General features: G+C 33.0%; 1 protein-coding gene across 1 annotated transcript; it reads right to left on the bottom strand.

Moving 5' to 3' along the window:
* Positions 1-3,402: 3,402 nt before the first annotated feature.
* LOC109619146 (tripartite motif-containing protein 3-like) lies at positions 3,403-10,153 on the bottom strand. Its single transcript, XM_066072536.1, has 2 exons — positions 8,518-10,153; positions 3,403-3,665 (listed from the first exon to the last, which is right to left on the bottom strand). The coding sequence occupies exons 1-2, from the start codon at positions 10,151-10,153 to the stop codon at positions 3,403-3,405; spliced, it is 1,899 nt and encodes a 632-aa protein (XP_065928608.1).
* Positions 10,154-15,923: the final 5,770 nt, after the last annotated feature.

Below are 15,923 nucleotides of genomic sequence, written 5' to 3'. Positions count from 1 at the left end.
TGTTAGGAGAGTGAAGATAGAATATGTTTTATCGTAAAAATGAATAATGTCCTACAGACCCAGTTTTACAAAGAATATACGATTACGTGTACGTTGGTGAAAAGGTGTTGAGTTCTTCCATTCTATGGATTAAAATTTTTTGTTGAAAGGTATTTGCAGTCTCAAAAAGGTTTGTTGTGATGTATTTGACTGTTATTTTCAAGGCAACATCATTCATTAACTTTCTCCAAAATCGTTCCAGAGCGATTCTGCAATTTTCTGCTACTTTACGGGTATAAGTAAGGGAGGGGCTTTTCCCGAGACACAGTTAGGTTATTCAAACTAAGGAAAGTGTAGTGAAATTAAAAGCATTATTGTAGGCTTATAGCTTTGTTATGTAAATGTCAATAATAAGGTGTATCGATGTACCTATTTCTAAATGTTCGATATGCAATGTCAACCCGTGCACGCACGGGTCAAAGTCTAGTAATATTTACAAAGCTTTCGAAAGGCATGTCTAATAGTCAGCCAAAATTTGAGTGTTGGTCGTCGTGTTATACACGAGATACAGAGACCACAAGTCTTCGTCATGTAAACAAAGCTTACGTTATGTTCTTGTTTACTTATTGAATGTTGAAGTAAAAATACTTGTTTAAGACATGATCATAAAATGAAAGTGATAAACGCTAAGAACAATTTATTTATGCTCATAACGAATTAGTAGAGATAGAAATCAGCTTAAAAAAACTTTTACCGTGATATTGAACCTATGTATACATAAACAGGGTACGAACCTTGTTTACATGGCAACAAATCATGAGCTTTGTAGCTTAATTGCTTGATAACTCTACGATTGATACTCAAATTTTGGTTGATCAAAAGAAATGCATTTCTAAAGCAACGTAAACAATAAAGGTAGAAATGTAGATTTGACCAAAATCATAATCATATGTTCCTTTTAGAACAACTTTTTTTTGTGTTTTGCTTTTGTTTGTTTTTTTTATCATCTGGATAATATTTTAAACATGCATTTAATGAGTTCTCGGGACACAAATCAAGTTGTTTCAGCATTGATACAAATGTTTATTGATTTAGTATACCGCAAAATCGTTTTAACTATATTGTTATTGCAGTAAATGTTTATGAATAAAAAAGGCAAACCGACTACTTACTTTCTTTATACAAGTATGTGTTATTTATTTACGAATTTACGCAACTTCTCGGACTCTCCCAAAAATAAAACCCATTCGAATGTGTTACATCTGTAAGAATGTTTCATTTTACCGAAGAAAACTGTATTTGTCGGCGATGTTGGGTTTGTTAAAGGTTATTCGATTTTGAATTTAACGTAGCGACTCAGAAAACGCCAGAAGTGTTCCAAGATTAAAATCAGAAAAATTTAATGCTGCCGGTTACTACAGCTATTACAGTTTCATAGCATTAGCAGAGAAACTTGTTTACGGTTAAATAAAAATGCATGTATTTTGTTTTTAATGTACACATACATCTAAATCAGTTATCCAGAACTTCAGAATTGGAGACCAGTCTTGTGTAATTGTAGAACAATACGGACACTAGTAAATTAGGTTTTTTAAAATAAAAATTAAAATTCAAGGAAGCAGGAGACCTTTACCGAAAGGAGATGGACGAGCAGGTGGTGCAGCTATCTCAAAAATACAACCTTATAAGAATATTGGATTCTTAACACTCAAATCAACTTTTAATACACATTTCTTTTACATGTGTGTTGGATTACTGTTGAAGAGTTTGGGGTAGTAATAGTATTTCTTGTGCGCGGATACCGTTCAGATATTTTTGTGACTTATGGGACAGTAATCGTTGGTCTACTACATAAATATTTAGTCTCACTTCCGTTTCACAGCCACACAAGTGCTGGGGAGGAATCATTCTTTGAATATTATGAGATGATAATTTCGGTCGGGGCGTGATCAAATCTATAATAAAACCCTTCGGGCTTCATTGGATTTGATCACGCCCCGACCAAAACTATCACCTCATAATACATAAAGAACGATTCCTTATTCCTTAAATAAAACATGACTCTTAAAATCCCAAAGACTTATGGAAATGTATTTTAACAATCAACCAGCAGAAATAATTGCGAGTAGATTTTGAGAATTTGTATAATAGAGGCCCAATCAATGGATTTAAAAAACACCATTATAATAATTCAAAGGCTGATAAATCTTAAACTTCATTTATGATGGATTCGCAAAAAATACGTACAATGTCCTAGAGTTCCAGGGATAAAAACGTCCTCGCGGAGGGAGTCTTCTGTCATGCGTCAGTAAACTTTACAGTTCATTTATTAACAAAAGAATCGTGCGTTATTTAAAAAAAACCCGAACGATATAATAGCAGGTGAACAATACGGTTTTATAAGAAATCGAGCTAATACCACTTATTTACCCTGATAATGTGAATACATCAAAATCCAATTTGTTGTTGCATTTATATTGATCTTCAAAACTATTTTGACTTTGTAGATGTGGATATGATATTGCATAAACTGTTAATAAACAACAGATAAAATAGATGGTAAATAATATAATTCATAAAGAATTATTTACTGAGAGCCCAACATCGTATGTATGAGCTAATGTCCAACATACAATTGGTTTAATTGCAAGACGTGTGTAAAAAAGGGAGAACAATTTTCTCCGACCAAATTTTTAATTCTAATTAACGACCTTAACAAGAATTTTAAAAAAAATGAATCTAGATTAAGAAAAAGAGCTCTAGCAGATTAACAGGTAAACAAGGCTCGTGCCCTGTTTATGTATGTAAAATAGATTACATAACTTTTGCAGAAAATGGAGACTACATATAAATACCATCAAATCAAAATGTATGCATTTTCCTTAAAATATCTCAAAAACAACAAATTTATCATATGATATTGGCAGAAAAAAGCTATTTAAAACTTTTGATAACTCTAAGTATTTCAATATTACAGTTTCTTAATCAGGAAATTAAATGGAAAATGGAAAAATTAATAGTCTAGATTTAGGAATAGGACTTGTAAACTATAAGATATCCATGTTACATGTAGTTTACGAAGGTGATTAAATTGATATTATTTTGTTAATACAGAAAACTATAATGATTATGAACAGTATGTAAAATAAATTGCATGACTGACGTAGACGTTGGAGAGTTAGCGTATAAACACGCATATACAAAAATGTTTGCGTTTTCGTAAAGATTAATAAAAAACAATGAATTTTGAATTTGCTATAGAGTTAAACAATCTTTTAAATCATACATAAAGTGCGTACCTTTCTGGTAGTTTCTTTTAATGTTAAACACACTTGAATGGATTCACAGTTCATTCGTGCATTTACACAGAATTTGTTTATATTAAATATTGAATCTTTTTTAGCTTTCCTGTCCTCCATTCAGTCAAAAAGAGATTGTCTCTGGTGTCCACATAAAAACCTTGTGGATGGTCCAAAAACAGTTGTCAATGTAGTGGAGGAACTGCCCGTCCTGATCCAGGATGTGGATACTCTGGTTGTTACAGTCTGCTGTCAGGATCCGACCCTGGCTGTCTGTTGTGATGCGGCGTGGATAGAATGATCCCTTGGTAGTATAGGGAGGACCAGTGTAGGTAAACCGGTGTTTCCCGGCCTGATTGACCACCACCACGGCGCAGGCACCATAGCCTGACACACATATATCTAGATTCTTGTTTTCATTTATATATCTATTGCAACCATGAGGTGAAAAGAGGGGCTTTTTGCTGTCGCTGTATTGTATACTTTGTTTCTCTACTGAGCCAGTATAACGCACAACTTTTGAGTATTTACCGTTACTGTTCATAAAACCATGAAGGTCGCCAGAGGAGGTACTGCAGACACCGCAAGGTATCCATCCCCCAAGTCTGATCACTGTATGTATCTGCGAGTTCTTTATCTTATTCACAGTTCTATCATCGTAATCTCTGTTACTCTTAAATGCATTGGCAGTCCCTCTGACTTGGTTTTGATTGCCTTCAAAAGTTGACCCTTCAGGATATAGAGCCTTATGCTGGTGTCGCTACACGTTCATGTTTCTTCATCATTTAGACAGGACACACTGCGTGATGTTACTTGATCAGTCTCGCTTTCACTGATGACCCGTGGTTCATATATAAGCGATATGTCTAGGTAATAGTACTCGGCACCTTGAGTGGCCATAGTGTACAAATGTTCTTCTGTTATGATAGATTTGTAACAGAAAAATAACTGTTCATTAGGCTGTTCTTTGTTAATCTTTAGAAGGAAACGATTTGGTTAGGAAATTGTGTAATGGGAAATCTTCTGAATTCAGCATTCCTATATTAATAGGCAAAGAAAGGCTGTCATCAATGGTGACCAGTAATTTCTTCGGATCATCAATGTTTACAAAGAAATCTGTTTTTTTTTTATTTTTAAGAAAATAAAAAAAGCAGATTGTTATTGAAATTGACATTTTACGTGAATGCACGATGTATGTACGTTAACAAATCCCCACCATCCCAGAGCAGATAAACTTTTGATATGGCATGGTTCTAATCCATTTTTAATCAACGACCAATTTTTAACAACTATAAACAACCCAGTTTTATTATTCAATTAAACAGAATTTGTTAATTAAAGTAATAATCACTCCATTTTTAAATACAAATTGAAAAAAAAAATGACGAGAGAGTTGAATTTTTAAATACTTATGTAGACAGCACTTGTCGAAAATTAGTATGAATTTTTAATTTACAAGATAGCAAAAAAAGACCCCATAAAAATCAACAAAATCCGACCTATAGCTCTTGTTATTCGGAAACTTAAGATTCGTTCCATCGTTTTATCTTGCACTGCCCTTATCTTTGAACTCTATGGTATGAATTATTTGACATTGCAGCGAGGACACATTTGTTTAAATAAGATAAAACACTTGATAGACGAGTCTAAACATCACGCACACAATACAACAGAATCATTTGTTAACCAAAACTGTTAAAGTTTTAAGTATTTTTAGATTAAACTAACTGAATAATGATATCAAAATTAAAAACAAAAACAACAACAACAAAATCTTGTTAATCTTCACACAAAATCTGATATGTTTGCAAATATGTGTATATATTACATTGCTACTTCTATTTACCATTAAAACGTCATGTAATGCGACTTGCTAAGATATTGGAGACATACAACTTAACAGGATTGTCGGTAAGCTTAAAGTGATGACGGTACACAAACTATGTAACAGACATAGACACTGTTTCTGTAGGAGTCCGAATTTGGGTCTTCTGACGTATGAATCGATCATTTTACCTGCCAAGCTAATGGTAAATCAACTTTACTCTGTCCTAAGATATCCTCGATTCACAATTTGCTTTACTCCTCGATTTTTTAAAATACCTTACAGTTCAAACGATGGAAATATTTCCAAAATTTCTCCTTTGAAACGCTTGACTTTAGTTTATAAGGTTTCAATGTGATACTTACGAGAATTTTGTGTTGCAACAGACTCGGGTGATGAAGTTGAAATATTTTGCAAAGCAATCCGAGTGACTTCTAAATGGAGAAAAGCTGTCAAGGTTAAATGTTTTCTTTATTACTTTCCATAAGAAATCAGTTTTCTTTCCTGTGAGTTTTCCCGAGTGAAAAATGGTAATGTGTGAATACAACTATCTTGGATAGTTTCCCTTTCATCAATTTCAATTGCCCTTTCATGTGTACATTTTATTCGAAATCTTCCAAATGTGCTGCATAAATATATTGGGACAGACTATTGCCAGACCTAGAAACAATGCCGCAAAACTGACTATACCACACATTTATATTGGATTGTTGCATTTAATACTTTTATTACTAATATCATGGAGATGATTTTCAATAGTTAGTAAAAAAAAAAAGGTAAATGCGTTATGAATGTTTTTGAATCAGTGTTTTAATATTACTGATAAAAAGATGTTATAAATAAGAAGCAGAATCAGGCGTCATGGAAGGGTGATCATCCTCTTCTGACCGGCCACACCCGCTGTGTGCTCTTTGTCGTAATCGGGGAAACGGAAAAATCCGTACACATTTAGGTGACTAATAATTGTCTAACAATAAGTATGAAAAACACCAATTAGAATGTAACCTTGGACATCACTGACGACTTGCCTGCTTATAGACAGGTCATTGATTTAAGCTCCACACTATTCAAAACCAAATACAGACGACCCAAGTTTTTAAAAATTGAATTTTTTAAAAATAGCTATAGCATCAAAAACGTACGATTTTCTACACTTAATATAGTCATCCCCAAGATGAAATAAATTCCAGGCACTTTGACATCATTAAAAGCTCCTTTTTCAATAAAAATGGATCATGTTAATGTACTTACCATGTCATCTGTCATTTGCAAATGGATTATGTTAAAAACCATCTGGAATATGCACATAAGTACTCTGAAGTTGAATAATGCTTGACTTTTTGATAGACAAAATTTATGATTTTTTTTTTTGGAATGAAGGTCAACAGTCTGTTGGAATTCCCATGGGTACCAATTATGCGTCATTGTTAGCAGACCTATTTATATGAAGCAAAATTTATTGAAAAACTCTTACGTGATAAAACTCGCTATTGTCTTCAACACAACATTTATGTTTATCGGTGACGTATTATAAATAAAAAAAATGTTTCAGCCAAAACAGAACAATTGTATATAGTCAATACTTTTTTGCGGTGTGAATTTGGCGTTCTATAGAGTTTCGTCCTCCAGCAAATGCTTACTAGCTGTAGCTCATTCGCCTTTATAAACAGCGTTTTCTTAAGCTATACAAACTATATGATTGAAGTTGATAGCCCAATGTGTCCAATTCATCAAATAATGCTAAACATATATTTGACATCATAAAAATCAGAGGCCATATTTCAAATTCAAACGAAATTTGTAAATATAAACAACGGCATGCTTCGTGATTTAACAACAATAAAATACACAACCTTCTAACGCTTGATATGTCTGAATTTTGTAATGGTGTTACTATATAATACCCCACATAAAATATCATCAAAAGCATTTCATTCTTTTATTATCCACTAAAAATTAAGAAGAGATTGGGAGATTCATGCTATACGGGGTCTACTTATCTCACCATATCTATTATCTACCTGTTCTAAAATATTGCACTGTACGGATTTACTAGAAGCCGTTAAATTTTACTAATTTCACAAGTTTACGTTTCATTTATTTCCAATCTAAATCAACGCTTTGAAATGAATTGCCACGTTCTACGTCTTGTACTTGTACCAGTCATACAGTTCCTGCCAAAATTATGAGGGACAGATCAAGCTTGTCAAATTTACATCAGTAGAGAAAAGTTACTATGGGGCCATGAATTTCCCAATTTAGGTAGAGGGCTTAATGGATATTATAGCATTACTTTTACTTTTATTTTTATAAATATAGTCAGTTATAGACATCACACATCAGTGATATAATAAATGTTCACACCATGGTCAAATTGGCCCCATCCTAGGGCCTAGACTCTTGCCCAGGGGTCATGACTTTTATGATTTAAATATAGGGCTTCAGGAATATCATGACCACATCTTTATATTTTTTCCCTCACATTTGTAGAGGTAGAGAAGATTTTTAAATTTGGTCTTTTTTATGGCATATTGGGCCCTTGTAATATAAAAATTTAGATTCACATTAACCTAGAAATGCTTCAAATTGAAAGTGGCAACAGTTGGCTTTGTAATTTAAAAAAAACCATGTAAAATTGTAATCAGACGACAGGTGTTGCGCAACAACGGACTGAGGTCTATTGCAATAGGTCACTTTAGTGTTTCAGGTGACCTAAAATGACATTATTCGTAAACCTATGTCAGTCAAACAGTTTTCTTCTTTTAATATCAGAATTTAAGAAATCAAGAGTATGAACAATTATTTTCACATTTTATTGTCAGTCAAATTGGTCGTGCACTCTCAAATTTTAAAAAAATCCTCAAGAAAATAATGTTTTCAATGCACAAGTTTGATGTTTCTATAAATTAAATAAGATGAAATAAAAATTCCATAGAAAAAGATTTATTAAATATTATATCATTTTCATAAAAAAAAATGAAGTATAGTCAAAAACTAAAATTACAATGAGACAGGAAATGTTTAATTTGATTCCGATACATGTTGATAATGTAAACAGTTTGCAAATTATAATCTATTAATATCCATAGTTTGTGTACATAGTCTGTAAATACATGCTTTCAATATATAAACGGTCACACACCACATCAGTTGATATGACAGGGTTTGTAAACATTGAATTCAGATAGACTGTAATATAGAAATATCTAAACACATGATTTGTTGACCAATATTATACACCCTCTTACCTATTACAAGAGAATAAACACATTTTCTTTCTATTACATGTACCGAATGAATTATAATAAATGTTATAATGCATACTGTTTTGCATTAACTCAAGTGTATACACAATGCACTTATTTATATGTACACTGTTTGTTTACATGCAATATTGTATTTTCTTCACTCTACCTGTGCTGCTCTCAGCTACAAAGAGGTTGTCTCTGGTGTCAACACACAAACCCCATGGCCAGTCTAACTGACAATTGTCAATGTAGCGGAGGAACTGTCCGTCCTGATCCAGGATGTGGATACAATCGTTGTTATTGTCTGCTGTAAGAATCCGACCCTGGCTGTCTGTTGTGATGCCACGTGGACTTAATGATCCCTTGGTAGTAGAGGGATGACCAGTGTAGGTAAATCGGAGTTTTCCGGCCTGATTGACCACCACAACTGCACGGGCCTTAGAGTCAGCAACACAGATATCTAGGTTCCTGTTCTCACTGATATATTTAATGTCACCAGATGAATATAAAGGCTGTCCTTTCTCATTAAACTGAATACTTTGTTTCTCTGTGGAGTCAGAGTAGCGCACAACTTTTGTTTGCTTACCATCATCATTGTCAATGACAACCAGAAGGTCACCGGAGGAGGAAATGCAGACATTGCGTGGTTTCCACCCCCGTTGTTTAATTAATATTTGTATCTGTGTATTCTTCACTATGTTCACAGTTCTGTCATTGTAATCAGTATAAACTAGATCCCCACTCCTTGTCACTGCTATGTCCCGTGGATCCATACCTGATTTCGTTTGGACTGACTTCACTAGTTCTCCCTGGAGGTTGTAGAAACCCATGATCATATCAAAATCACCACACGTCCAGATTTCTTCATCACTGTGACAAGTAACACTGTTTAAGTATGTATATTTTGTCACTATAATGAAGATGATCCGTGGCTCATCAAGCAGTGGTTTGAGAGGAGAGGATCCAGCTTCTGAGGTTTCCATGGTGTAGCCATGTTCCTCTGTTGTAATGGAGAATGCTGACAGGGAGCCAAACTCCTGGTAATGTTGTTCTGGGTTAATTTTTTGAGGGGTGAAGTTTGGTAGAGAAACTGCGAGTTTAGGTGGCAATTTTATAAATTCATCAATCTTCGATTTGTAGGCAGAGACAAGGCTGATATCATTGGAGTCCAGTAACTTCTTTAGATCAGCAATGCTCTGTGTGATTTTAGAAATGGTGTGTGTGATTTGATCTTCTTGTTTATTTAAAACAGCCAGGATTTTGGAGTCCATTTCATCAAGATCGGATTTCAGTTTCTGTATAATGGTGTCTACTTCTCTATGCAAAACCTCTCCATGTTTGTTGATGTCTGTTGTCAATTTCTCGGAGTTTTTTCTCAGATCAGCCTTATGAAATGCGATGTGTTTTGCAATTTCTTGATATTTAGGAGACAGGTATTTCTGACATTTATGCAAATCATTTTGTAAATCCTCTTTTTTCTTTTCATAGTTGGTAAAAACGTCTACTAATTTATGATTTTTGTGACTTTCAGAGGAAACACAGTGGGTACAAATAGGAATGTCACACTGTTCACAGGTAAGTTCACATTGCTTGGGGGAATGTTTTGGGCAAATGGGATAATTTAGAGTAGATCCTCGGTCTTGGAACGGTACCACCTGATGTGTTTTGGATAAATCCAGCATGTGTTCCCCAACACAAGCTTTGCAGAGATTGGTCTGACAGAAGTCACAGTAAAGTGGAGGGAAAGGAGTATCACACACATCACAACGCACCACATCCTGGGCGCTGTGTCGAGTGTTCATGGTCAAGTCCTCTCTGTATGGTCCAGTTATAACTCTGAAAATCATGTATGCATATCATTGATTTAATCATAATGGTACCTTGAAGGTAGTTCATCTACATATAGATATTTTTGTTTACGTTAGATTAGTTCTTTTGATTGGAGTAATATTTTTTCTTTTCATGAAACAATACAGAAACTAAACTTATATACTTAATTATGCACATTTGTATTATCAAAATATTAACAGATGAATATTAATATATTGAGATGCTGATTTTGAACACATATATGACCATCTTTGTCTTTTACCAAACAAGTTAAACTTTTACGTTGTTTTAGTTGTGATATAAGTAGGTTTTAAGAAGGATTTTGACTGCTTAACAGGCTTAGTACTTTAGATATGCTTTGTTTTAACATGGGGTGTCTTATAATATGGTATACATGTGTATCACCATGTGCAGTGTCTACTAGTGTATATAGCTAACAAAAATTTAACAACGTGATATCACAATGAATTTAATGTAGATCAGCATTGAAATGATTTTGAATGATTTTTGTACATATAGCAATCAAATAATATCAATGATTTAGAGATTTTTAAAAAACAATTATGCGTAGATAAAAAATGTGTAAATATGCAGGTCCAATTAAGATTTCTGCGTTTTAAGTTAAAACTAATCGGGGTAAACTTGCCCCCAATATCAATCAAGGTATTAATGAGATATGTGTGGGGTGGGTTGGGAGATAGGAAGTTGTTATTCATACATAATGTAGATGGTCAGGAAATTGGGGGCTAGGGAGCTGGTATTCATATTTTAGGTGCATGCGTGTGAGACATATTTCAAATATTGAATCATTTTATGATGAATGTGTTAACGAAGATTCCTTTCAAATTCAAGATGTTTAAATTTGATAAACAACATTTTCAGAGCACTATTTTAAATGGTAGAATGCATTAAAATGTTCTTGTTTGGAGTAATTATTCTATTAAAAAAATCCCCTGGTAAGTTGTCTTTAGAGAAAACCTATTTTCTAATTTTCTAACTTTGAGTCTTAGGTATCCGATCCATAATAGCACAAATTCACAGAAACTGGATGCATAACAGATGTGTATGGACGTAATACTCTTTATACTTGGACATAATTTTCAATATGTAAGAGAGGAATGTGTCGTTATAAATGACCTTTTCATTTTCGTGAAGAGTTGCGTCACTGGTTTTAATAAAAAAATTAATTCTAAAAAAAATGTATTTGATGTCAAATTTATTTCCAATAGTTTTTGGTATTCCTTATGATTAAAGCTTTCCACCGAAGCATTCAATGATATTCTTTCTACTAACTATTTTTTTTTGAAAAAAAATTGTTTGTTCCCATAAACCTTAATGCAATCTTCATTAATTATTTACAGCTTAGTTAACAATATTTTTTTCAACATTGCTTCGAATTAATATCAGAGTATTTGATTCATAGATATTCATGGTAAGAAAGAATAGGTCCTAAAATAGGTCGGATACGTTAATTTCCCTCTTTTACATTTGGTATTAGTTATGATTCTTTAATAGAAAAATGGCTTATCTGAACAGTAGTTTGAATAGTGCATAGTTTATGCACTTTAAAGAGCAATGGGTGTTATGATGACCCAGATTACTCGTGCTCGGTATAATGCATGGATTAAGATAGAATAACTGAAGTGGGCAAATTAAATAATATTTATGTTATTTTATATATCAAAACGCAGTTTGGTCTCGTAGATGGATAGGCTAAAAGTCAGATAATATTTATTAAGTGTTTTTTCATTAATGTCCTCTCTACAACCGACTGAAAAGTAGAGAAATATTTTAAAACCTGATAAAAATAAAAATAGCTCATGTGAGTGATCTTAAACTGATATTTTGTAATCTCTTTTTTAATATTCAGAGGAATTTCAATCAGAAACATTTTTATGAAAAAACATGGTTTGAACATTTTGCACGTATATATATATATATATATATACAAAAAGTTCCCTTAAAAGATTTCCTTTCCACAACCCTTCCCCCAAAATAATTACGCCGTAATTTTGGCTGATGTAAAGCTTCGTTTGATATTTACTTTGAAAAACGGTTTCTAGAAACCCCATTCCATCTATCGGCTCACTGAAACCACGTTTTTTTTAGCCACGTCACTGACCTACATTCACAATGCTTTGTAAGTATTGAGTTTAAACAATTAATCCTGTCTCGGGATATAATAAAGCACGAGTTAACATTTTTATACTGCATTTCTTGTTAAAGTTAAAATGTGTATGAAAATACAAACCCTAGTTCAACCTGGTGTGTAAAGCTAGATTTCCTTTGTCTAAAACAATGTAGCCATCGTCACTTATGTGATATCACGTGATGTCCTCTTTTTCCGAAAGCGCTTCTTTTTATCTTATGTAAACAGAACAAGGCATGGTTCTTCCTTATATAACGATATTCATGGTCATGTTCCTCCTGTCGAAATCAATACAGCTATTCCCAAGGCCTGAACAAAATCGTCGTTTTATATTAATCATTGATGAATATCAAACAGATAAATTGACAACTGTTTCTTATGCATATCTAACGTAAATTTTTACCTTGATGTACAGTTTGATGCCGAATTGGTCATTTATCTTATGATGAAGGGTTTTGCTACGAAGGGCAATCCACATCAAAACCATGTCATATTGACTTTGGAGTGCTTTGTTTAGTGGTCTCTAAATGCTGTTAAATAAACGCTTTGGAAGATAAATTTACACTCAATTTATACTGATAAGATTTCGGTGACTTTACAAATAAACTATCGAATTAACACCTATCAGATATTTGAACCAATAGCTGTCTGAACGCCACAACCATGTCGTCCAAAAATTCCTAATCATTTTATTTGTACACATAATGAAGTGTAGTTCAACAACAACGATGTTTTTGTAGAGTTTAATTACATCTCCTAACATATAAAGTTCTATAGATTCTAGAAATCAACTTACTTGAGGACACAAAAGAGTAGGTAAATAATGGTTTAACTAATTATCGCTGAAGTCATATCATCTCAAAAAAGGACACGTTACATGTTAAACGAGGACATAAATATCTTGTATTTTTTGTTCTTAAACATATCATTTAATCCAGTAAAATGATCAGCTTTTTTGGTGCTAATTTTATAGGTTAAAGTTATCTACCTTCCTACCTTATTTTATTTTACTTGTGTGAGAAAAAGCAATACTAGTTCTTCCGAAATAGTCTTTTTTATATGTTTTTGCAACTATTTTCTTTTTTTTCAGTCACAGTCCAAATACCCCCCCCCCCAAAAAAAAATGCAACCTTAGAAATATTTTAATTTCATCTTTAAAAACATTTGCACTCCTCATACCCATGCTCATTCATATGTTTAAACATAATTGCGTCCCTAACCAAACTCATGCACTGTATTATTGAGGTCGAGTTTCTTAATTCTAGCCTACAAATTTTTGTTCAGATTTCTTGCAAGTAATTTTATTAATATATCAATTAGCCTTAGAAAAAAAAAAGATAAAAAAAAAATAGAAATAAAATATTACCATCCCAATTTTCGAACGGGTCGTGTAGAAAGTGATCAGTCTGTTGGATCTTTCTACATTATAATTTCTCCCATATTTCTCCGATATTTTTTTTGTATTTCTGCCCTGAGATTATCATTTTGTTTCTAATACATGTATATACAATCTGTTGTAAAAAACACAAATAAGGTAAATTTAGTTTGTCGTTTTCAAACTTAGTTATAAATCAGATGATTATTCGTAAAATGCAGTGCAGGATTTAAATTCAGAAGGTTCTAGAGTGTAGAGCGTATGAATATTGTCTGTAAGGGTCCCCTAGAACCTCCAAAAGATCCTGGATTATTGGGTTTTAGGTATAAAGAAAGTCTTCCAAGTAGACAAAAGTACAGTTTCTTATATCGATTATCATTTAAGATAATAGTACAAATATTATTGATTTGCAGACTTAAGGCCTGCAGAAATATAAGAACATATCCGTTTGATTTTTATTACATTCCACTATTGAATACATGGACGTAAATTAATAGTTCTAATCATTTTTCATGTTCTAAGAAACAGTCTGTTTGGGGTTTGCTCAAAAAGAAATTACGTTCTATTTTTTTTTAATTATCAAACAATTGCCGACAATGTGTGTCCCTCTTTAGTTTCCTAGTTTCAATAGTTGCTTATTTTCATGGCCATTATTCAGCTGCTTGCTTTGAGCAAAAAACTTTTTATAATATGAATAGGAAATTAACATTTTGGAAAGTTCCAAATTGAAGCTAAATTATTATAATTTCAAGACTTTTAAGCCAACTTTTACAGTGGAAGCATTAGAATTCGTGGTGGCCCAATTTTCGTGGTATTCGTGGGTACCCCTTGCCCACGAATTTACATCTTCAACGAAAACTAATTATAAAAGATTTAGTTAACCTACTCAAACTGAAAACTGACACATCCACGAAGTTACATCCCCACAAATAAGCAAAAAATCAGCAATCCACGAAAATTGGCTCCCACGAAATTAAATGATTCCACAGTATTACACATAAGCCCAAAGAGTAGTTCAAACGGTGGGGAGTTACTATTCTAAGTAAACACATCGGTAACATTCTCCGCTCTCTCTCTCTCTCTCTCTTTAATCCACACGTGTTTATACTGTGCAAAGAGTGTTGCTCAGAATATGTTGACAAGGAAAAAATACATTGTGTATCGTCAATCATAAGTTATCAAATACAATTCTGTATGTGTTTAGCAAATCTTCATTTTAAATTAAATTACATTTAAGGAAAATAAAATAGCCTGTTTGAAGAAAATAATTAGGGTTCGAATAATATAAGTTACGAAGTCAGTTGAGACATCATGATATTATAGGAAGTCATGTAGTGTGTGAAAAGGAAATCGCTATCCATTACAGAACGGAACCGATTCAAGGGAAATATAGGCGATTTCACAAGACATTAAAATATTCGATGTTTTATTTTTCTTCTTTTTTTTTTTTAATTTATTTGTGTCTGTTTGTTTGTTGTTTTGTGTGTGAGTTGTTTGTTTTTGTTTATCTTTTTTTTAGGAGGGGAGTCTATATTTATTATTACCATGACGAAAAACACATAGTTTGACCAATATTGTTTAGTGTTCCTTATGTATAGCAGCTTTTGGAAATTATCCCTTCCATTCATTTTCATGACGACCTAGAACTAAAATGATTTCGGGGATTGGTTCAACATAACAATTCGAGCATAAATTCACGAGTGTATATTTTTAAGTGAAGTTGTAGGTGGCCCGGTAGGATTTCACTCGATTTTTTTACTGAAACATTACCTTACGTTTGCAAATGTTTCTTGTATATGATTTGTATTGTGAATTGCAAATTGTAATTAAAAATTCTTTGTATGGTAAATTCAAGGGAAAGCTCCATTCGTTACACCCCCTCAATCATACGCTGATTAAAACTCCAGATCAAAACAAAAGTTCAACGAATTGCTTTTAATTTGATGAAATTAAGGTACATTATATTTCAATGTAAACCAAATATCCTTCTTCCAAGATGACAACGTAATAAAATACGAACGATCCAGAATGGACTTAGATTTTACTGACAAAAAATTGAGGATAACGTGCGGAAAAACAGCACATTCAGTCCAATATCACACACACTCCACTAACGTGCAGGGCTTTAGCACAGTAAGCAACACATAGCACACTCTGTGCTGACGTGCAAAGCTCTATATAGCTCGAATCAACCGTACTCTTCCAGGTCTTAAGGTCT

The sequence above is a fragment of the Magallana gigas genome, chromosome 9 (assembly GCF_963853765.1).
Source record: "Magallana gigas chromosome 9, xbMagGiga1.1, whole genome shotgun sequence".
In the NCBI taxonomy this organism is placed as follows: domain Eukaryota; kingdom Metazoa; phylum Mollusca; class Bivalvia; order Ostreida; family Ostreidae; genus Magallana; species Magallana gigas.
This window is presented reverse-complemented; position numbering and strand designations above follow the sequence as displayed.